We start from the raw sequence: 24,906 nt of genomic DNA on the forward strand, positions 1-24,906 counted from the left end.
TTCTGCTCCTGTGGCTCTTGAGAGCTCTGTTTGATGGTTCCATCTTCAAAGGCTGCATGATTTACAGACTTACGACTGATCATATGAAGTGGGAGGGGGTCAAATACACGAGTTTACCAAGACTGTGAATAACTGAACACCAGCAGAGAAATTAAAAGAATGGAAGTAGGTGGTACCAAGACACCTAGAACATACTAAAAAGTTGTTTGGGTTTTTTTGAGGTTTTGTTTTAAACTGCAAATATGACAGATCATCATCTCTGGAGTAAAAAGCGCACCATACTGGTAGCCAGGCTGCCCAACTCACCTTTCATTGCTTCTGCTGACTGGATGAGCTCTGTAACAGCACCAGCAACCCGCTTGGAGAAAGAGGCCAACTGATGCTTTAGTTCTGGAGTTGGTTTTTGAAGGATCTAGAGAAAGAGATAAAACGTAATAAAGCATATTAGTAAGGATTCCAGAGAATGCTGGAACATTCCCAAGGCACACTAGTGAAAGATTTATGTGATGCAGCAATTGGCTGAGAGAAAACATGAGTACAGCAAGATAAATACTATTGTCAATGAATCTAGGAGGAAAGGCTTACACTGACAGGCTCAATGTCTGACACATACTAGGAAAGTGGGACTACCTTGCATTTGTACAGGAACGGACGCTATTGACTGGAGGTTCTCAGTACTAAAACTAGGACAGAATTCTCTAAACCAGAGGTGAGTATGTAGGAAGAATATGTAGCTTTAGCACTCCATTCTCAGGTATTATAGTCATTATACTTGCGCTTCAGGCTTAGTCTTTCTAAACTGCTGGAGTGGAGCTGATTTTCTAGTATTAACAAACTGGTTGGTCACTATTTCTATGAAATAGAATTACAGAGTTGTGCAAGCGAACGCTAGTTGCCCGTTCTGGAAAAAAAAAAAATCAGCAATGGTGAACACAATGGAAATGTCAACCCTGGGAAAGACCCTTAAATAGAAGGGAAAGACAGACACTTCTGAACTGAATTAGCATCAAGTATTAAACTGTGCTTCTTCAAATAGAAAACAGTCAGACATTGAGTTCTTCCCCTGAACAGGAATAACATTTGCATTTTTAGTTACCATATTGTATGGAGAAGAAATATTAAGTTCTGGCAATTCATGTATACTCAAAAACTACTTCTGAAGAGTGACAGATATATAGAGAGATTGAAGAGCAAAATAAGAGGTTGAGTCTTGAAAGTCACATTCAGGTGTGCATTTTCTTAATGTTTTCAAGAACTGCCCCACAAAGCAGCTCTGAAAACTAAGGCGTATGTTGAAAACACATTTTAACTTTTGTAAGCGCGTTTCCCATTTTGCAGTCAAATGCCAAGCCCCTCACTTTGACAGAATAAACTAAACTGAATTGTTTTCTTAACTTTGCCTGGTGAGAACTCTGCCACACGAGGAATTCTCTCTCTTTGGAACTGCCACATCAATGTATGCATGGACTGGTCTCCTGTTTCCTAATGATGAGCTTTAGTCAACTAGCATCCATAGTAAACAGAAGTACATGCATCCTCAATAGCTAAACAATCTGCAACACTAACAAAATGTAACACCACCGTTATAACCAAGGTTTATACACTGCATAATCCCTTAGTTTGGCAGAAATTGAGCATCTCAAGGGTTATCTTCCCACACAAGCAAAAATGTCCAAAAATACATGAACATGGTCAGGATAGCAAAGAATGACATTCTGTTCCAGCAACTGTGACACTAGTGCTACCTATGAGAGTGGTGACAATGTTGGAATTGAACAAATGGATGCAAATTTTAAAACTAGCCAGTTTACAAACTGTATTGTTTTAAAGCCTATTTAGAACTCACAACAGATTATCATCCCCTGCAGAATCACATACAGGCACGGCATGAGAACAACAACAAAAGCTTCAGACTTCCTCCTCAACTCAGCATGCACCAATACTGACCGAGGTGGAGCACACGAATGTAAGGAGGGCAGGTCAGTCTAACCTTGCTAAGAATATGACCTTCAAGTTGTTTTATACGAATTTGTGCGTGCCCAACAGCTTCAATTAGTGTGTTCCCACACTCTACCCCTAGCTAGGTGATTAGGGAAATATTCCTTTGAGCAATCAAGACAGTTTTGTGCCACTTGTCCACTTAAGTCAATACACTGGCTTAAGAAATCTTAGATATTGCATCTGACAACTCTTGCACCTAAAAAGTGTCATCTCCTTGACATCCCTGTGTCGAGGCACCCATGCAGTCATCCCTGGCCTGACTAACAAGGGCGTAACTGAACTTACTAACAATTGTATCACAAGGTGCCACGTTGACTAATTAGAGATTTCTAAACTGCTTTTCTGGAGGTTATAAATTAAATGAGATTGTAGACCTAGGGGTTCTAAACTACCAGAGTAACAGGGATCAGGAAGCAACAGGATTGTCTGATGCTGAAACCATCTTACTATCGCTTTCCTATCGCAGCTCAGGTAACCACAGAACAAGCAAACAGATCACTCGGATTACATCTAGACTGTCTCTGCCACAAATCCCAAGAGTTAGAACTCGGGGGAAAGAGGGCAAAAGCCCCTAGAACAAAAAGTCTGTCATTTAGTTGGTTCAATGCTCCTCTGAAAGTGATCTTTTCTTCGTCTACTTTCCAGATCCTGTTTACATTTATGCAGTGCAGCATGGATATATTATGTGTGGACGTGACTAGTTCTAGACAGATTTCAGCAAAGAATCAAGATGAAATTACCACTCCATACATCTATCTTTTTTTTTTTTTTTTTTCTATGCAGGCATTATGCTCTTCAATTGTGGTTGTAATCTGGGTCAGAGTCAGTTTTCTAAGGCAGCGAACATTGCCGGGGGAGGGGAAACAGGAATTTTCTCATGACTTTAGGGCCCTGAAAGTAAAGCAGTTTAAGGCACGAAAGGCCTGTTCCACTTTATTGGAGGAACAGGCCTTTCTTATCGTAAGTCTCTTTACTTAGGCAGAGAGAGAAAGAAAACATCTAAAAATTGACTCAAGTCTTTGGTTTGTTCTGGCATATGGTTTGAAACAAGAACTATGAGTTCAGGAGACCAAATCTGAAAAATTCCCCTAAGTACTTCTAAACTAAAAATGGGTCACACATCTAATGCTAAATTAATTACTACTATGCAACTCTAGGAATTACATTAACAAGTTCAATCTTGCTTGAACTATCTTCCCCACTAGTGGCAAGCATAACTGTGACTTTACTTCTAGGTTATGTATATTTCAACTAGTTGATGTCAATGATTAGACAGGCTGCATTCTCAGCAGTAAAGCTGACTTGGATTTGTTCATCTGCAGTTAGTGGCTGCAAATTTCAGTTTCAGAGACTTTATATGTCCGCTTAAAGCCACTTAAAAGAAATCTCTGGGAGATGGTGATTTAAGTCTGATTGCTGATTTAAGTCACCTCCAGAAACTTCAATATCTCACAAATTTTAGTTCAAACACACATTATTGCTTCCTACAAATATAACAGCAAGAGAAGAACAATATATTATGTGATAGTTATGTATGGCCAAGAAAAGCCAACTGACAGCAGGATTCATGAGTTTGGATTTGAGTGGAGAAGTTTTATGCAGAGCTTTAGGGGTGTCATGTCTGGCATGAGTTGGAGAGCTCTTAGTAAGTCAGTGCTGGTTTAGGGTTTTGCGGTGGCACTGAGTAGGTGCCTCATTCTCCTGCAATCAGGGCTGCAAAAGGCATGTAAAAGTGCTTTCATAAAGATTATATTAACCTCTTTTGTCTGGGGGACAGGAGCGTGCCTAATATGTCTAATGCTTACAGTGGGCTTAAAAATATCGAAGCGTCTTATTTTGCTTTCTTTGTCAGGGACCATTTTTAGGTCAGGATCCATACTGCCTCCAGATCTGATCCAGAATTCAGTCCCATTTAAATACTTCCAGTCTTCCTACTGTCTCTCAGGTTTCTGAGTTTATTTCAGCTTGCTTTTCCCGATTAATAAAAATGTTCATAATCTTGTGACAAACTGATAAAAAGGTGTCACTAGCAGCCACTATAGAAAAATGTCAGGGAGATTGTTCTCCTTGGAAGGGATCTAGTATGTGCAAGCAGACGACTCCTTACCAGGAGAACATGTTCCAGGAGTTCCAAGTATCCCAGGGTACATTCTGTTCCAAAGCGCAGGGCTCTCTCTCGAACTTCTTCGCTCACATCTGGGTGATATGATGCTTGCTGAGGAGGAAAAAAACATTAGTACCCCAAAACTGCTCCCACAAGTGGAGGTCAAGAAGACAGAGGAAAGAGAAGGGAAGAGATTTTTCACGACGCGCGAATGACATTTGAGCTTGAGGGCCAGCTGTTTATGTTGTAAAGGTGTAAGCAAACTGTGCACAAAGAGCAGCAGAGCTCCAGTTCTGAGAATGGCATTGGGAACACTTTTCCTTTTATCAGCACATTCTCCTGTCTGGGTGTGCATCCACAGTCTTTCTTAGTGTCCTTCCTTAGGTATCGTCAACAGTAGTACTACTTCTTTCTACCAGTTGAGAACAAATAGAGAAACCCTTGAAGAACCACCTGAAAATAAAGGATGATATTCGATTTCTTCTAATGAAAAATATATCAATCGGAAAACATCTTGGGGCTGGAATGGGCTCTTGGGTTGTGTATATACTGTTCTACAGTACAAAGGCTATGTTATTGTGGCTCTTCTTTTTTTACTAATATCAACAAAAATAAGAATTGTAAGTGTAGTTTTGCTACCCACAAATAGCCATTTACATCTTAGAGGTAAGGTCCAGGCAGCCCTCAACATCCGAGCAAGCGCTGCTGTCAGCTGGGCCTGGAGCTGGTCTATGGGCTCCCTCTACCGGTAAGTTCAAGATCAGCGGAGCATAAAAACTACTCTCATTAGCCACCTTCATCTCTTCATCCTGTCAACAAACAGTCTGAAGGGAAAGATGACAGGAGGAAAGAGCATAGGATTTTCCCCATCTTCAGCAGACTTCAAAAAACCTCCAGAAGCCAAAAAATTCTAGAACAGCTTATTTTTCATTTTCAAATAGGGCAGAAGGATCCCCCAGTGTTTCATATTAATACATTGTAAGCACCCTAACATGCACTTAAATATTACTGTTACACATGCAATTAGAGCAAAAAAATCTGTAGGAGAGAAATATAAACTTCCTTTTATGTTTTGCATACCTAGCCAAGAATATTTTGGGAGCATTTTTAAGGTTCAATGAGTCTTAAAAAACAACATATACTTCACAGCAGACCAAAGAGGTGATAAAGTCATTTTAAGAAGACATTTTTGTAACCCAGAAACAGCCCAACAGAAATCTCACTGCACCAGTTAGGACTCACAACAGAAATGCTTACTTTTACAGATTTGCCCAGAAAGCCTGCTGAAGCATCTCAAACTGAGACGTGGCCAAAGAACCAGAATACACATTTATCTCCTCATGCCAAGGCTTCTCTTCACTATGAGCCCTCGTTTTCTCTTCACATACTTTCAGAACAGTAAGGCAGCAAGCACTGCTTGACTCTCCTACTACAGCTTCTAGCCCAGCACTGATGAACAACTTGTGGAAGTAAAATATACCGACGTAGTCAGAGTCAAAAAATCAGTGCTGTTTGAGGGAACCTGGTGAATTCACACAATCATTCAACTTCCCGCCTAAAGCTAGGTCAACATTAAATTCAGACCAGATCACTTAGGTCTTTGAAAACCTCCAAAGATAGAGATTGCATATCCTCATTAGGCCCAGGTCCCAATCCTTAATTATCCCCACAGTGGACTAATTGGAAGTGCCTATGTTTCATTTTTTGACCGTTGTGTTTCATTCCCCTGCCGTGCACCTCAAGTAAATAGCCCGACACTGTCTCCTCTCAGCAATCTCCCAATAGGTTTTAGAGGGTTACTGTGAGGTTCCCCCAAAGCCGCGTCTTCTCCAGGCTGAACAGACAGTTCTTCAGCATCTCCTCACAGGGCCTGTACTCCAGCCCCAACCATCTGGGTGGGCTCTGCTGAGTTTGCTCCAGTTTGATCAGTGCCTTTCTTCCTGTGGAAAGCCCAAAACTGGACACGGTATTCTAGATGCAGTCTAATGAGTGCTGAGAAAAGGTGAATAATCATTTTGCATAATCTACTGGCTATGTAATGATCTAAGCCATTATTCACTTCAATTAGTTTCTATGCTTTTGACGGACATTTTGTATGTTTCCTTTCCAACAGCAATCATTAAAAATAGTGATAATACAACACAGGTTACTTACTGCATACTCTATATTTTATACAAATAGGTAACTAAGACAGAAATTGTTATTATCTTAGAGCCTGCTTGTACCTTCAATAAATGTAATTACAGTGTTTCCACTGACTTTCATGAGAGTTGTCCTGGTTCATTATATCCTGCAATAATCAACCTCATTGTTTTTTGAAATGGCATCTACTTAGAAGCGTTGAATTAGTAACGAGCACTGTAAATTCATGTATAGCAGAACAAGCACAACCATATATGTAACTGCTAATAAGTCAAATCCCCTTATGCTACTTGCCTTAGGCAGCTGGCAATGAAATAGAACTGAAATTTAAATTCCTGACACCAGGGAAGTCTGAGCTACGTTCTATACAATTCTACCATAGATCACATCCATGCACTTTTATCTTAGCCCGAAGGACATCAAAATATGATTGTCAGTGCTTATTGTACAGACTAGCTTAATCACACTGGAAACCCCTCCAGCGCTTGTCAAGTATCACAAAACCCAAGTTGCCCTGCATTGCGCAGCCTTTACAGCATAGTGAGGCTAAGACTGCTGGTTCCTACCCCTAAAATTCAAGGGATGTGGTTTATCATGGAAGTGCCATGTACAGTAATCAATTTGTAGAAATTAATGGCATAAGATTCCCAGGTCTCTGAGCAAAATTTGTAGAAACAGGATTTTCTAAATGAAGTCTGGTACAAACTGTATATTTAAAAGCTTTGTTGAATGACATGATTATTTTGTCATACATTTTAGATAGTGCATAAAATTAGTATACCTTGAGACCTTTATTCCTGTTTGCCCAGTAACCACTCTCGATTTTAGGAAAGCTAGACAAGATAAAACTAGATCTTACTCCTTGTCAGTGTATCATTACAGGTAAGTAAAATGATTCCCAACCATTTTCCTTCCGTAGATTGCTTTTTCTTTGTGAAGGTAATTCCCTGGGAAATCACAAATGCTTCTCCAGCACCCCAGACCTCCATTGTTCAGTTTGCAGGAAGTTTCATCCTGTCAGCTGCTTGCAAGGCATGAACTCCAAAACCATTACATTAACCGGGACCAAATGTAAACGTAAAAAGATGAATGTTCATAATTGTATGTTCAAAATTATGTATCGGGCTGCATATTGCGTATGTTTATAACATTTTTGGAAACGGGATTTTGTTCCTGAGAATTTGCTGCCTGTTTGGAGAGATCGAAACAAAAATGTGTCTGCACTGGCCACTTCCAAATGACAAAGGATGTTTAATGCCCATCAGCATCTGAATTCATGCCTGAATTGATTTGTCAGAATGTCACACAACTGTGATCTGTTCTTAGCCTCCCTTAGCAGTTTCAATTAACTGGAACACACCTAATACATACTAGGCTACAGTATTTCTCATGTAGGTAGCACAGTTGGTTAATTTTCCCATGCAAATGAGCGCTGCTTTGTTTTGTTGACCTTCTGAATTTATGAAGTGGAGAGAACAAAATCAAAATGTGAAGCTTGCAAAGTAGTCAAGAACTGTCAGACACTAAAATCCCTGTCAAAAAACAAAGTAAAAATAAAAAATTTCCTACAATGGTTTTCTATAAATCCAGTTGTAAGTTATGTTAGAATTTGCACTTTCATACACGGATCATTTTAAAAAGGAAATTACCCCTTCCACCTGGGCGGTATTAGGCAAAATATTAACGTGGGACTGACACAGGCAGTTAGTATTTGACCAAATACTGAAAATCAGAAGCCTCACAGAGAGTACTTGTCATCTTCCATACATGTAAAGGCAAAAGTATATAAATTTGACTTAACAGGCAAAGGTACTTTTGTGTTACTACTAAAGACCAAAAGGAATAAGATGTTTATAATCCCTTTTTTTTTTTTGATTTATGCCTAGTTCTTTTTTATCATCAGAACAAAGCCAAATGGCTTAATAGCCATATGACACATACTTTCCCCCCAGGTTTGTAGGCCAGTTTTTGAAAGTTGTCTAGCTCAAGCAAGTACAGAAAACAAGGTACCAATATTTTTAGTACAAAGGCAAAAACACATTTTTGAAAAGCACAGAAGAAATTGAGCAAACCGACAGGTCTGGTCAGGGGGGAAAGGACCACTAAAAATAGACCCAAGTGATTCCTTTCACCATTCCTTTCACTGTTCCTAGAGATATTGATATCGTATTTGTGACCATAGCATTATTTGTATATTCTACTACTTGCACAGATTGTTTGTCTTCCAGTTTAACAGGAAATCTCAGGTCCAATAAAACTCATTTTCATAAAAAGAAAATAGCGCTGGGGTTTTTTTTTGTGCGTAGCACAGAAAATCCTTTGAAAGAAATGTTCCCTTAAAATTATCATAGCTGTTAACTTTCTGATCTGAAAAGTAAAGCATTAATACAAAGAAACTAAACAGAAGCCTTAACATTCAAGGGATTTAGAGGCACACACACAAAAAAATACAATCAGTCTTAGGCAAGGAAGTCAATCTTTACCTTACAAGCTGTTAGCATGTCAGCTACTGCTTTGCGGCTCAGATTTGCTGTAGCAATCACATCCTCCTGCCTGCATGAGTTCCCAGCTGCAACAGCTTTGGCAGTTGCCATGGTGATTCCTTTCGTCATCCGGATTGATTCTTCAGGTGATGATGTCTTTTCTGGAACGTCGCTTGACTGAAACACCTACAAGTGAAAGCAGAAGGAAAGCCTGATACCATTCAAGTCAAAGCGGAACAACCATGAGAAAGAGACAGCAACTGGAAGCAGCCTTCGAACAGCAGGAAATTAGAAACATATTTGGAGTACTTGAATATCATTCTTGCTTGTCATGAGCCTGGTCCTGATAAGCCTGCTCACCTACAGACAGCGGAGAGAAACAATAAGCTGAGGGAAGCACACAAAAAACGGTTAACCCATTCATCTCACCTGCCATTTAACTACCCGGATGACAGTTTGTTACAGACAGCTGTTTGGAGTATTACAGGAATTACTATTCCTTTAATTATATTCTTTTTTTTCATCCTGACTGCTGCTTAGGCTGGTCTGCTCACATGAGGAGATCCTTCCCCTGCAAAGGCTGGGCCCTACCGCACCTTTGTTAATCGCACAGTGCAGGACAGACCGAGAACAACACTAAAATATTCAAATGTCTCTTAAAGTGGAGATGGAGCGTTGTCTCTTACGCTATACTTAATCTTCCTTAGAAACCTAAAGATATAATTTTGCAGGGTGAATCATGTGAAAATAGTTCAAATTATCTGACAGTACACACTACTCTCATGAATACTGGAACACATGAACTGTGGCAAGATGCGGGTAATACGAGCTGGGTAACCTTACTTTTATCTTACCTTTCCTTTTCCCAAGCTTTAGTCTGTATTTGCTTGCCTTTCGTTTTACTGTGCAGGGGCAATTTGGAGTGCACAATTAATCAGGAGACGTTTCTTGCCTACGTACAGTGCAACCTAAGCAGGCTAGTGGTTACAGAATGCAAGTGTCTGGACAAAAATGAGCCTCGTCTAGTCCATGCTCCCGGCTTGTCAGTTTTTCACTTTCTCCAGAAATGGATGCGATGTTAAAAAATAAAGTCTAGCTAAATATGTGAATGTTGCTCAGATTCGGCCCCCAGAGTTCCAAGTCAAGTTTGACGCATTTTCTTGAGCACATACGTGCCATCCTCAGGTCCTCTTGACCCTCTCCTAGTACTCTGCTTTTCTCCCCATGAAAGAGATGACACCACCACAGACCCATTCCTTAGCAATACTGACAAAAGGAAAAGGCAGAGGAGGAACATTTCAAAGAGATACCAACCAGATTGAGAAAGCAGATGTGATAATGCACAATCCTTCAATGACAGATCTGGACAGGTTTTAGATCAGACTTATGGGAAGGAATGTAACTCAGCCAGGCCTTCACGAGGACACGTGACACTAATGTGCACTAGATATCACACAGAACATTCCTGATCAGGTACTGAATCGGGAGTTTTTACCACTGCAGACACTGTACGAGTTCCCAACAACTATATACAGGTATTTAAAAAAAACCCAAAAGACCTAAACCAAACAAGAGTTATTACTTCATTACAACAGCATTGCTCACACAATGAAAAATAGATGCACTTGTAGTGCTCTAGTGTATTGTAGTGTGACAGCGCTCTTATGGAGAGCGCTTGACAAGGCAAAACTGTGCCAGTGCAGTTACAGTGTAAGAATTGCTAATCCACAGACTATACAACAAAGAATTTCCTGCTGGAGACTGTCTCTACACATTTTTTTATAGAAATGACTGTAAGTAAAGGAAAAAAAAATCAGGCTTCTTCACAAACATGCATGTATTAATTTATGTCACTGACTAGTGTACTAGTAAAAAAATAATAAGTGAAAGGTGCAGCTGGAGGTTATACTTTTAAAGAGGAAGGAAAACAATTGTCATCATCTAACACCTCATTTGGGAGAGAATTCTATACTATTGTTAGTTCCTGCTCAGACAGAATATCAGACAGCAGGCTATGTATCAATGGTAGTATCACTTTATAGTAAAGGAAAAATGGAAACAAGATTAAATGGCAGTTGCAATATGGCTATGATGCTGAGGAGACATTACCAAAGCCAGGATCAAAAAGTGAAGAGCACTGGACTCAGAAAAGAGTATCTGGAGCAAAGGCTTAGCGTCTAAACAACAAAACAGCAGCTGCTTCCAGATTTGTACATGATGGTAGCATCTCAAATCTCAAAGCAGTGACTGGTAATGTCTGAAAGTAGGTAGGCTGAAGTGGTATTATAATTGTACTTCCAGAGATGATTTGCAACAGGTAGAGAGAACCAAATTGCATCCAACGCACTGCAAGGCAGTAAGGCATAGCTTGAGGAGGAGGGCCTGGGCCGGCCGGTTTGAGTGTAAGAGCATACTTTAAAAAAATGCCATGTATGGCTATTTTATTCTGTACCGTGAGCTCCTGTTTGATGTACTCTATTGTGGCCTCAAGAGCTCTTGTCCCTCGAGTAGCTTCATCTTCTACTGCTTTAACAGTCTTCAAAAGCGATGTGACATTTGTTACCATCACCTAAAGAAGAGAGAGATGAAGACAAAAATAAGTGATTCCTTCCTCCCATTTTTCAGAGACAGCAGGGCAAATTAAGCTAGGCAGCATTATTCCTTCTACCAGGGCCTAAGAGGCTTCATGAACTGTACTTGTTATGGGAGTAAATACCAACTCTCCTGTTGGCCAGTTTCTGAAAGCTCCCTACAAGTTGCAGAAACGTGGCCCAACTAACTGCAGAGCAATACCATCTTAAGTGTGTGTTCTGGCAAAAAAAATTTACAAAAAGATGGAAAATTCACATTTCCAGGGTAGGTCTCTTACACAGATTGATTATGTTAGTGTCTTTTCTTCCTGCACATCTTACACTGCAAATTGAAAGAGATGAGAAGAGAGGTATGGTATTTCTTTTTGAAATTTACCCAGTACCTTCTCCACAATCAGATAAAACCCCAAGCGAGCAAGCAGCCAAACACTAGCCTCAAGCCCAAATGCAGACACAGAATCAGTGTTACTGTTCCCATTACAAAACCCAATAGTCCTGATGCAGAATAACCTCATTGTCACCCTAATAACTACGCCTTTCCTATAGCCCGGTATGTTAAGATACAAATGACAGCTACAATGAAAAAAGAAGAGACAGAAAGACCAGCTTCTGGTCTTGACAATTATGACTTAAAACACAGAGAGCTCTTCACAGCAGGAAGAGCCAAGAAGCCACTTTTCTTGACTAGATGGGTCATTTTCAAGTGGTGCCCCAACAGTATACTGTTATCATGTGCTCTGAAAGGGAAAGAGGCACAGGTCTTACAGGTAAGCAACAGGCATGAGAGTGAGAACAGCCTCCAGTCAAGCAAGAAGCAACCACGACATTCTCATAATGTGAAAGCGGAAGTAATACCACCTAAATCTCCACATCTGAAAATACTTTGTAGCCACAAAGACCCAAGATCTTTGTGAGGCAAATGTCATAATACATCTCAGGTGCAGGCAAAATAAAGCACAAAGATATGACAGGTATGGTGTAATCTGTGTGAGTTTTGAGCTTTGATACCTATGTACTTCCTGGAAAGATCTAGGAGACGGGTCAGAAACGCTCAATATCCTACTGTAGAGTTACTGGAGGGGTTTGTGTCCCCTTTCCTCCCTCCCTGTCTTCCCCCTTCCCCCAGGCTGCAAAGCCTAAATAAAGAGGCCGCATGCTTATCCTGAGCATATGTCATTGTTTAAAATGTAGTATTTAGGTACCATTTTATACTGGATAAATTTTAGTCTATAATACTATTTATTAAAGGAGAACCTGCCCTGAGATAACGTGCTTGCAAAAGAAAGAAGTTTCTCTTCAGAAAGATTACAGTTCTTTCATCACAAACACAAAAGTCATCTGACAGCCTACAAAAACTGATAGCTTCATGGAAACTCCATAGCGTCATCTTATTTTTCTATATCATCCCAGGATGATAATGAAGCAAAGAAAGAGATGAGACGTCAGGCAATCAGAAACTGCTGAAATCCAAGCTTCACATGTCTATCAAGTGTGATTACACAGATAATTTCAAATAAAATTTAAGAATCGGGTTTTACCTTGGCAGCACCTTTCAGCTGGTACATGGATGGATCATCTGCTGGTTTGCTAGCAGCTCCTTTGGTAGCACCAATGAGATCAGAAAGGGCCTTTGCAACATCCTTGATAGCATTGATCAGGACAACCTACAGGAGTGAGAAATAGCCATAAGCCTCCTCCAAATCCTCCTTTGCCCTTTCCACTAGTAGCTAATCAGATGTTTTAAGTATCTTGCTGGAATTCAGAAGAGTTCATTTCAAGGAAAATGTTGAAAGATGCATGAAAAATTAGAAAGCTCAGGAAAAAAAAGGAGGTGTGGAATGATCACTTCTCAATAACTGCATTTCTGCAGCATTATAAATAATAAAAAAACAGCCTCACTCCTTCCTGTTTCTAGTTCACTGTAACATATATAGAAGTAAAGTCTTTGCTTTCCCTGAAAAGTTTATTTAGCTTGTGGTCACTCAGAAGCTCTTTCACCATGGAAATAAGAACCTGGGATACAGGACAGACTGATGTGATTCTCTGTTGTCCAACTGCCTATGTTGTGAAGCAACTTGCAGTGCAAGACACATGAAACACTATTGCACCAGGTAAAGTAAGTGTTGTGACAGTATTGAGTGCTAAAGCTATTAGAAATGCTCCATTTTAGGAAACATGATACACCTACAATGTCAAAATGGTACTATAAAATTGCTCCAAATAAATAATTACGTGCACAATAGCTTTTATTCTAAGTACTGTATTCTTGGCTTTTACATATAAAGAAAAAACAATGTGTGATAAACATTTTGCAAATGTTGCTAGTTTATGGAAAACTTTCTGTTAAAAAACCCAGAAAAAGAAAAAAAACAAATGTGCTTCCAGTATTATTTTCCTGGAGAAGAACATCTTGGAAGTTTAGTCCATCGTACACGTTAAGCAAAACAGAACACACATCTCTTTCAGAGTGTTATGCAGATGAGCAGGCTTTTTCAAACTCATTTGTATCACCACAGGCACATCTGCAACATGCTTGCCAACCTCCAGTTCACCAAGATCCAGACAAACAACTGAAGAAATATTTGATATAATCTACATCGAAGGCTGAAGTTACCAAGTTAAATGAAAACCAACTCAGATATAGCTAGAGAATGGCAAGAGCTTATGAGCCTACACAAATAGCACACAGTGCACAGCCCAGTTGTAAGCTGGATAAGTAGCGTTAAAGTCATTCAAGCTCTTTAGAACAAAAATGGGATGTAGTCAGGGGTCCCATCAGAACTGAATAAAAACGAGACTAATACTTTGCCAAAAGCATCTCAGCTGGAACACACCCACGAAATAAAAGCAGAAGTGTTATACAAAGGCATGTCTCGTTCCACACAATGTTTTAACCTCCATTGTGTTCTAAAAACAAGTGATGCCTGAGTAAACCCAGAGAAGTCCCAGAACAGAGGAACCCTACTGTGTTGCTTAAAAGCAGAAGTCCCACAAAGTCTTATCAATGGAAAACTGTTTCTGGTCTCTAAGAGTATCAGAAAAATCATAAAACATCTCACCTGTGTTTCAGGATCATCGGATCCCAAGCTAGCCGCTCCTAATTTTACTACCTCAGCAAGTTGAGTGATGGTGTTAGCTGATGACTGAGCTGCTTGGGCTAGTTTGTCCTGACTCGAGGCAGCACCAGAAACCAACAACTTTGTATCTTCAACTAAAGCTTTTGCTGTTTTCAGGATATTTTCCCTGTAGCAAAAAAAAAGAGGAAGCAGGGAAGGAAGTGGAAAAAGAGAAGAGGAAAAAAACGTGTTTTTCAATGTTATGGTGACTAACAGCTACATAAAAGAGCTGATGCAAGTCATTATGCCAGTCTCCACTCATGATAATACACCACAGGCCAGTCTGCAAGTTAAAAAAAAAAAAAAAAAAAAAAGACAAGATGACTACTAAAAGAATAGCATTATATTTTGGGCTAGATGCAAGGCAGTTTATTGAAATGACCCCATCTTGAAAAGAAACGAGGCAGGGCAGTAGCAGAAAAGAACACTGCATTTTAACACTGAAAGAAAATATGGCCATGCGGTGAGGAAAGTAACAGCTGTTGATCCGCCATCTTAATCAGCATATTGTAAGGAAACTAAAATAATTATTTGTGAGGAAGGCAGTAGAAGAATGGTAAAAGGTACAAAGACTGTGATCTAGTCAGGGTTCCCCTCCATCATATACGTGTTTTGACATGTCTGGACAACAAATCCAAAGCAACATTTGTGTAAAAGAAGAAACCGTTTTGAGTATGCACTTCACAAACAAGTTAATTGAGAACTAGAACCATATTCAGGTATAATCTCCAGGCTGACATTTATGACACTTGTATGAAAATCCCTGACGTCCATTCTGCAGAATGGCAGCAACTTACACACCATTGCATCTTTCCTCTTCCCTGAGGAACTGGTAAGGCGGGAAAATAAATGCTGGCCACACAGTTGCTGCATAGGCCAACAAGGCTGCAAAGCAGTAAGTCAGTGGCTCAGCTGGGAAGCCCTGGGTTTTACTGCAAAGGAAGTAAGAGTCAGACACTGCGAATCTCTTAATGCAATGAAAAATGCTGTGGGATTATTCTGTTGCAGATGCTACTTGAACGGAAAATGGGCTTATCTCTGCCAAAGGGGAAAATGCGTGGCATAGCTGTGCTGTTTCCATCACCGCTGTCCACAACAGCATTAACAATAAGCACGATTTAGCAAGACAAACAGCCAGACAGCTGTTGGAAAAAAGTATGTAGAAGATTCCTCTTCAATGTCACGGACAGCTAATTTTCGCTACTAGAATAACAGTGCATGGTAGTCTATGCAATGAGATGACTTGAATAAAAACAAAAGAAAGCCAAAATAGCACTAGTTGTGGTCTCTGTTGGAAGTGCTCTTGGCAGATGTTTCCCAGCTTTTTTCAATTCTTTCCTCACAGAAATAACCAAAGCGACATTTGCTGTCCCCTATCAATATCCCTATTTTCCTATTTCTCTTCTCACTCCACTGCCTCATTCAATTTCATTCATGCAATCTAGAAAGGTAAACATTTATTTCCACATGCCAGTCACTTCTGCCAGTTCCACTGTTCCCCTGTGCACATGCTCTTCCATCTTTTTCAGTTACACTGACCTGTGGTCTGCAAATGATTCGTTGTTCTCAGCGTTAAGGGTTCCAGCAGTAGCAAACATGATAGTGGTGTCTAGATCTGCGATTATCCCAGACACGGCACTAGCCGCGGTAATACAGGCTTGCGTACCTTTGTTTCCCGCTTGAAGGGCAGATAAAACTAAGGAGACCTGGGAACAGCATAAAACAAGGCAGTCATTGAAAGAAAGCCTCATTATGGGATGTTGAGTTAAGCGAGCTCTTCAGCATGACTGGAATCAACAGGGGAAATTCATTCTGCAGAGTCATTTTGCAAACATTAATGAAACTCACTAAAGATTGTCTCAAATTAAAGGGGATTTCAGCGAGGAAGCCCGCTTCTCAGACAGAATGAAGAGATCTGTTCATCATAGCATGAAGCACATCAGTTAAAACTTCCTTGAAATACAATCAGAGCTAATGTAGTGAACTTCTGCCAGCATAAATGTCAGAGCCAAGAGCTACTGCTTTTTCCCTAACACACACAAATAAACACCGTCCTCAGGCACCCGAGGAGTCACGTACAGTACACAGATATAAACGTTAACATCAGAGAAATATAAACTCTCTGAAGCCAGATACTAAATATTGTTATATTTATTGAAAGTTATAGAAATACAATACATAGCTTCATATCTAGCAACATTTTTGATCACTAGAAAAGCTAGAGATTTCCATTTCATCTAATTAACATTGTACTTACAAAGCTCCGCAGCTGAGATGCTGTTCTCATGCCGTACTATGGTCCTAAATTCTGCTTTTGCAAGAAAGGCTCCAAATCCGGGGATACGTACACTGACTTCTACTACTACAGTTCTTCCTGAGGTTCTGTTCAGATTCAAAGTTGTCCCCAAATAGTTTGTCCCCGTGATTCATTATTACTCTCCTTACTCTTTTTACAAGATATTGTCTACCCTTGCCTAAATTCGGAATTGCTGATACTCCTGGGGCATGACAGGCTGGAAAATTTGTACAGTTGAGAGCACACTAACACAGGCTGAACAAGTGATGTTTGGTGACATATAAAAGTAACTGACAGTTGACTCTCGATGTCCGTGACCAAAAAAAGGAGAGAGGCGTCATCAAAAAGGTTCACCAAAGCCAAGCTACCAGGCCCTCTGTCTGAAATGGACATTTCAGAGACCATGAAACTCCGGACAGTTTGAAGATGCAGTTCTAAGCACATTGGCTTGGCACAGTCTTAAAAAGGGTGGACATCACTACATGAAATCACTTGTCAATGACCATCCTCATCTCAGTAACTGTGGCCATCCACGTGGACTTTGCATTTCCAAGGGAGTGCCTCGTAAGGCACAAGTGCCATCTGTCTTAGGGATTAGTATTGGACCAGTCTCCCTTTGGTATGAGGCTGAAGTTTTATTACGAGACATGAGCAAGGGTTAATCATGGGCTAACCGACCACATGAACTGCACAGAACACTTGAAAGAAAAGTAAGAACTTAGTGTAATTCAGCCAACATTGTACTATAATGGGAAGTTTAAAAAAAAATTAAAAATGTCCTGAACAATTTGACTGGCTTACTCCCTGGGAAAGCTCAGTAGACAAACACCATGGGGCAACATAGAGGGATGTCTTACCTTTTCCGTGACAGCACGAGCACATTCTATCAACTCCCTTTTGGTGTAGCTGTCTGTAGGGCAAATTTGGAGAGCTCCAGCTTTTTGCACAAGAAAGATACAACCATGGCCCAGTTCTTGCACCCGAGTCCTGATCTGGAACCCTATCTAGATGTTAAAGGAGGTACAGGGAAAAAGGAAGCAAAACCGAAGTGAATGCCATGCTGGTACATTGTGTCAACATAAATGGAAACATGGTCACTCTAGTGAATCTTTATTACCAACATTCCACCCCTCACTACACTCTCTGCAGAGATCAGAAAAAAAGTGGCAGATGTAATACCATCTACTCATGTAGCACAATCCTGTAAAAGGCTTAGTGATGAACCAGGAGCACTAGTGAAGCGGACCCCAGGAAAAAGAACGCGTAAGGTGTTTATCCCAGTCAAGCATACGTAATTCAAACACACACAACTTCACCACACTCAGGTAACACCACTTCATCTCCCAGAACTGTACCGTCAGTGTCAGCTGTATTCGAGGTAGAGACAAAAGGTAAAAAGTCCACATTTACTCTCCACTACTGAAACTGGGTCAAAAAGTATATGACTCCATTTGTTTTTGAATCTTGCACAGAGGCTCAGCTCGCAAGAACTGACCACACACATGCAGAGCACTGAAATTTGGAAAATCCTGCCCTCACTGTTTCTGATTTATTAATAATCCTACAGCATAAAATGCACAGTCCCTGTTTAGAAACACGTGATAGTTTTAGTACCTGCATATACTTAGGCATATAGGTGTGTATTGGGATTAGTAAGTAAGCAGGAATCACAGCCATTAGTATCACAAATGGGATTATTTCAACTTCAGGCAGAAAGTAACATGCAGAAATGGTAATTCGATTTAACAATACCAAGCCAAATGCAAGCCGTTGCTTTTCATATAGCTACTGAGCTTGAAACACTCGAGTAGTCTATCAGCTGTGGAACATAATTACAAAGTCAAAAACTCTTTTAAGGTCTTCTATCTAGATACAATCTGATACCTCCGGTGATGGTGAGATACCCTCTTTACCCCATCTCAAAGTTTGTCTATGCACCATAACCAGAGGCATGCAATGAGAAGAAGAGGTAAAAGGATTTCTGTAATTGTACTCAGAGAAGAAGAGGGCGGTGAGACACTGGAACAGGTTGCCCAGGGAAGCCGTGGCTGCCCCATCCCTGGAAGTGTTCAAGGCCAGGCTGGACGGGGCTTTGGGCAACCTGGTCTAGTGGAAAGTGTCCCTGCCTGTGGCAGCGGGGTTGGAACGAGATGATCTTTAAGGTCCTTTCCAACCCAAACCATTCTACAACTCTATGAATATGTAGCAACTACTGTAACAGTTTAATGAAACTGAGGTGAATAGTCCATATTCCTCTGTTAGCATGCAGTGGGTAAGACTGCATGGCGAACACACTTCTCCTACGTTGTATTCCAACTCTGAAGTATAAAAGATGCCCCATCAGCAAAAGTTACTTGTGTTCCTACTGGTTGCCTGCATCTCTTTCAGACAGGAAATACTTAAAATCGCTTACAGGCAAGATAAAAAAACCCCATATATATATATATTTGTAATTCATCAAAATATATGAGATCAAAGGAAAGCTGTATAGTAAATAATTTAAAATTTTCTTTGTATGTGCAAGTTGTAAGTGAAAGCCCCAAGTAATTTAGGAGGTTCTGCCCTGGTCTATGGAATTATCCACTATTATCACAAGCTGTTTCTTTCTGAAGGTGGACCGAGGCTTTGACAAAAGGTTTCTGTTCTTTGAGTAATTCTTATAACAAGCCTTGTAGCATAAAAAGCCACATTTACGAAGTAAAATGTTATGTCTTTTGCATAGTCCCTAAGTGTTGTTAAAAGTCTGCTGATTCATTGCGCTCCTAGGAGAAAACTTGTTCACATGTATCAAGAGCAATGGAAGGGCTGAAGAGAAACAGGATCAAAGACAGTTTGAAGTTCTGAATGTTCACTAAAACCACTCTGTAGTAAATCCTAATTCTTATTGTTATACACCTGTGCACGTGAGCAATGGTAAAAGTGAAGTGTGTTACCAGTAAATATGTACTCTGTGGTACTATGTGCAGCTCTGCCCCAACCTGTGAAGGCACGCTGAATAGGGAGTGTATTTGGAGGAGGGAAAGGTCAATACCAAAGACCAAAATAGATCTCTCTCCACAAACCGTAAGACGGAAACAGTACTTATGACGCATGGATGTAAATAACTTGATATTCTAAGATTTCTCAGCATTTTGAAAAGACACACAATTTCGCTTATGCTCATTGGTTGCTTTCCGTCCAACGAAAACAAACTCAGTAGAGCTTCTGTTTGGCTGCATATTGTTTCTGTCTAAAAGTTTGGTTTTAGCAAAAATTGAAGTAGATCATAAAAGAGACAGATCTGTATAGCCAAAGCACACCTATAATGTTGACTCTGTTCATGTCATGGGTGCAATCAAATGATAGTAGGCCAAATGAAATTCTTCTGCGAACAGATGTGCTGTCCTGTCCCACATTTCAAGTGTTAGTGGGTCAGAGGCAGCACATCTGCTTGCCTATCAGACAGAGCACACATACTATAGGTAGTGCTTGCGTACAAAAGTGGCTAACAAAGCAAAGACAGTGGAAACAGATTCACTGCATTAGTTTTAGAATCATCGCAAAGACATTTGAAAGAAAACACATTACCCAACTGTTTGAAAACTATTATCTGTCTGGTCATACAAGGGATGTATCGCATTTGGCAATTGCTGCAAGCATGTTGCTGCAACCGAGTGAGGTGAATACCCCTTGTCACTTCGCTCTGTATTTACTGTATTATCCACGGTAAAAGAATACCCGTGTTGACGCCATTGTGTACAGAGAATAAAGAGGTCTAAAAACTGCAGACCTCCTCTGGTTCTGCTGTAGCTGCAGCCATTCGGCCCTGGAGAGCCAAATGCCCATAGTCATTGGTCATTTGTGATGCAAGTCCTCCCAACTCTTCCGGGTTAGTAACCGACTTAGTCATCTGAAAAAAGAACACAGGCAAGAGAAAAATGACAAGCATGAGAATAATTTGTTAATACACTCCAGCTTAGAAGCACACTCATTTGTTTGGCCACACTGATGAAACGGGGGAAACCACTTGCCATGTAAGGGACTTGTCCTCCAGCAAGAATTCCATGAGGAAACCCAAGCAAACATGCTTTATTAGAGTCATGTGAACCAGGCACTCGCAGAACATACAGAGTAATCAAAGAGCAGCAGTTAGAGCTGGTAATTCCACTCTTTGACACAACAGGGTGACAGGCCAGGTACACAGTTATTCAGACCAGGTGGGGAAGTGGGTTTTGTCTGTCACAGCCACCTTATTTTGTCAAAGGTGAGCTAGCCTGCATCAGTCTCAGCTGGCCTGGCGTGAGAGCATGAAAATGGAAAAATCCGAGGACCGATGCAAAACACATCTAAGATACTGGAAAAAGACCAAGAAGAAACAGGTAGGACTACACAGAATGCCTTGGTAGAACATCAGTATAAAATAACCAAATCTCTCTAGAAAAAGCCTCCCTTTTAACAGAATATTTCTTCTGTCTCCAATTTGGTTTAGTAAAGCCATGGAATTCCATCATTAGGGCAAAACTAGTTTTAGACAAATTTATACTGTTTGCCAATAAGCTGCAATGCCATAGACAGCTGAATCATCAACCTGTCTTGACTGCAACAGCAATCAATTTTGTAAACAAATCCTGCCTGTAGCACACATAAATAATCCCCTTGTCTCTCAAAAACAAACAAGAAATGCAAGTACTCTTCAAACACATTATGGTAACCACTTCTGTGAAACATGAGTAAGAAAAATCTCAATTCAACAAGTGTCCTTTTTTCTTTTGTTAAACCCAGGTGAATCACAGAAATGCAAGAAAAGAACAACTTGAGATGTTGATCTGCATTCATTCAAAAGTATTACAGGAGTCTGAAAATACTGACGTTATTTTGCAAGTTAAATGAAACAGTATGTGTGAAAGGGTAACCTGAAGTCATCAAGAAGTCCAAGGTGGTATTTCAGTGACAATTGAACAGGCTGCTAGAAAAAGCATGCAGGTAAAATGTTTTCCTTTTATTTCTCATAGAAAATGAGCCAAATAAAAAGGTTTTGCACAGAAGAGCCACAACACAATCCAGCAGTCCTCCTGTAGAGGGACACCTCTACGATTGTGACACTAAGATCCAAGAGTTAAATTGACAAAATCATCACTTCCTTTGTTTGCTCCATTACCCCTGAAGAGATAAGGTTATTGAAAATTAGCATTATAAAAAGTTTCACAACACTGCGCAAATCGTTCCTTGTTCTGTATGTACACAGAAGAGTTTGTACTTCGTTCTAACTAAATCTTACCATTTCCTGTGCTGTTACAGCAATGGCTTTAGAGTATTTCACCACAGTAGTCTGATAATCAACAAATGTTCCCTTGGGATCTGGAGGAGTACCTTCATCCAGCTGCAAGAAAAAGGGAGAAATATGCCAGAAATAATAAGGTCATAACCAACAGCATACTTTACACGTAACAATGAAATTCTACGAAATACTCATTTTTATGATCTCCTCTCAAAATATGCAAGTGATGATACTGCACCAGGATGTAAGGAGAAGCTCAGAAAAGACTCTAGCCCATGTTAGGAGCATGGAAGATGCAGAGAATTTACAGCGCAGAGTTCTGGAGTGCAAGGTCAAACCACCTGTAGCTCTCGGCTAATGCAGAAAGGAATGTGCAACAGTTATGAAACAAAACGTTCCTGCAAGATGATAATGTAAGATTCCTTTACATGGTAAAGGCTTCAATCCTGAACATCTTTATCTTGAGACAGGAAATGCCAATTATTTGGATTGAACTCATTTACATTTTGCAACTATACATTTTCAGTACAATACTTTACAAAGCGTAGCAGAGCACTTCAGGCTTTGACCTCTTCTCTCAAAGTAGTTTGCTTCAAGGCTGGCCTGCTGATCATTGAGGAGACTAACATGAAATATAAGTAGGAAAAGGAAGCAAAAATAAAGGCCAGTTGACCTAAGATGGTAGTTAAATACCAGCATATTCCTGAATAAAAATATTTTGTAGTAATTCTACCAACAGGTACTGTGTAGGTTGTTAACACGACTGCCATCGCCCATGTCAGTTTGATTTCAGAGTCTTCAAAACCAAAGAATCTTTAGGTTTCCTGTCACAGCACGTCAGTTACCAACCATCGCTGAAGTGAATCAGCAGCAGTTCTTCCAACCCCCTGCAATGTGGATCGGCTTTTGAGTACAAAATGAAAAGGGGGTCTGGCTTTCTATGCTCACCTTGCTCATTGCCTCTGCTATGGAGTCTACCATACCTCCAACCATGCCTACTTCACTTGCAGCTTCATTTAAAGTAACCATGATATCATCCACAGCTTCTTTCATCAGTTGAGCGGCCTCAGTGATTGCATCATGAGTATGGGATGCCTGGAAGGGAGACAACAAGAAAGCAGAAATCGGCGAGGATTCTGTGCACAAATCAACATGCAAATCAAAGCATAATTAATGAAGACAATACAATAACAGCTCTGAAAAATACCGTTTCAGGTCAAAGATGAGAAGCTAAATGTAACACCAATGTCGACAGAACAAATCTTGCTTAGACAAGAAAACACAATGTCAAATAAGAATCGCTTAGAAAAGCAACAGAACCTCTTCTAGAAAAAATTATGAAAAGGACTTGTCTGTAGCGGAAGCGACAAAGATAAGGCAAAAATAACACCAGACAGTGAAACAGTCTACTTCTGTACCAAAACGAATTGTTCAAAAAAACCACATACAGACATATGAACAACAGGAGAAAATGCCTGCCATATAAAGGAAAAAAATATCACTCTTATATAGCATCACTAAAAAAGACTAACAAAAAACACTCAAAAAGAAATATTTCGCAACAGTTTTTCTAAACCAGTAAATAAAAACAAAACAAACCTGCAAAATCCTCTATCTCCAATCAAAAATCTACTTTAAAAAACCTGCTTGGATATTAATGAAGAACTCATAAAAAAGAAAAAAATCAAAACCTTAGAACAAATATAATTAAAAAAAACAACCACCAAACAAAAAAAAACCCACCAAAACCAAGAAAAAAGGCGCAAACACAAGTGGGGCAGGCAAGTGCCCTTCAGAGAAAGGTGCGGGATGGATTCCTGTCTTCAACAAGTATTTCCCCTCTCTGAGGGGAGATGGCAAATGTATCCTTGGGTCATGTAGTAGGGATTTTTTGTTTTTTTTCTGCCCTGCCTGCCCTCTCCCATCTCCATCAATCCCTTAGTTACACATGGCAACCATACCTTGGGGTTTCCTCCCCCTTCTTTGGCAGCATACAGCATCTGTAAGGCAGATTCTGCTAGTGTCTTGCTCTGGTCCAACACGGTCATCTGTTGCTGATGATCCAGTGTTTTGGATGCCACGCCAACTGCAGCTAAAACCAAGGGTTCGAAGTAACTTGCCAGCTGCGTCACCTAAGAAAACCAGAACGACCACAGAAAGCCATTAACCTCGTTTCTCAAGTGTAACTGAGAGGAACCATATTCCCTGATTACCACCAGCCACAGGTTAGCTTAAGTGGCACACAGTCCTAGGGCTTCTGCACTGTACGTTTAGTTTGCATTATGGGCCTGTATGATTCTGTCTCCCATCACCTTCAAATTCCTTGATTTACGCTCATTCTGAAGAAACACCTGCTTTTGGCTATACACGTATTCTAAGAAAATAAGCTAATATTTTTATAGGAATTAATATTTTTACAGCCTACCTGTCATGTGACACATCTTCTATAAAACCACAACCATGCTTGGTTCCTGTCAGAAATCTATGAGACTTTGCTTTTACAGTTTTTATTGGATGCGAAAACCCTGTACTGCTTTGGGCTGATTACTCCACAGCACGTGCACAAATAGCCCACTGCAGCACCATCTGGTACACCTGAAGCCTCAGAAGTCCAAGTGTGCATACATTTGCAGGAGCTATAAGCAGTTTTCAAAGGCTGGCACGGGGAAGAAAAATGGTACTACTCCATGCGCAGGAAAAGATATTGAAAGGTTTACTCCATTCTAAATGACTGTGGACAGCTAAGAGCCAATAAAATTTTCAGACTTGGTCAGATGTCTTTTTCTATCCTGTTTCTCAGAGGATTAAAGCCAAAAAAAAGGAAAAATCCTTAATAATAAGAATGATTTCATAAACATAAGGTCTTTTAAATTGTATCAAAGTAAACAGCAGGAACGATTTCTTCTGCATTCAGCA

General features: G+C 40.2%; 1 protein-coding gene across 2 annotated transcripts in view; it reads right to left on the reverse strand.

Annotated features, from left to right (window-relative positions):
- Nucleotides 1-24,906, reverse strand: part of TLN2 (talin 2) — a 111,249-nt gene that overhangs the window by 19,983 nt on the left and 66,360 nt on the right. The window contains exons 39-51 of one of the 2 annotated variants that reach the window (XM_009886690.1): nucleotides 23,952-24,122; nucleotides 23,634-23,636; nucleotides 22,939-23,085; nucleotides 21,991-22,092; nucleotides 20,503-20,622; nucleotides 17,591-17,737; nucleotides 15,977-16,143; nucleotides 14,381-14,564; nucleotides 12,860-12,985; nucleotides 11,183-11,299; nucleotides 8,731-8,916; nucleotides 4,109-4,216; nucleotides 307-412 (exon numbers count right to left, since the gene is read on the reverse strand). In XM_009886690.1, coding sequence (XP_009884992.1) covers nucleotides 307-412; nucleotides 4,109-4,216; nucleotides 8,731-8,916; nucleotides 11,183-11,299; nucleotides 12,860-12,985; nucleotides 14,381-14,564; nucleotides 15,977-16,143; nucleotides 17,591-17,737; nucleotides 20,503-20,622; nucleotides 21,991-22,092; nucleotides 22,939-23,085; nucleotides 23,634-23,636; nucleotides 23,952-24,122 — 1,684 coding nt within the window. The remainder of the gene's footprint in view (nucleotides 1-306; nucleotides 413-4,108; nucleotides 4,217-8,730; nucleotides 8,917-11,182; nucleotides 11,300-12,859; nucleotides 12,986-14,380; nucleotides 14,565-15,976; nucleotides 16,144-17,590; nucleotides 17,738-20,502; nucleotides 20,623-21,990; nucleotides 22,093-22,938; nucleotides 23,086-23,633; nucleotides 23,637-23,951; nucleotides 24,123-24,906) is intronic. The other variant, XM_009886691.1, reaches the window with a different exon arrangement.

This window comes from Charadrius vociferus, unplaced genomic scaffold, assembly GCF_000708025.1.
Source record: "Charadrius vociferus isolate BGI_N301 unplaced genomic scaffold, ASM70802v2 scaffold356, whole genome shotgun sequence".
In the NCBI taxonomy this organism is placed as follows: Eukaryota; Metazoa; Chordata; class Aves; order Charadriiformes; family Charadriidae; genus Charadrius; species Charadrius vociferus.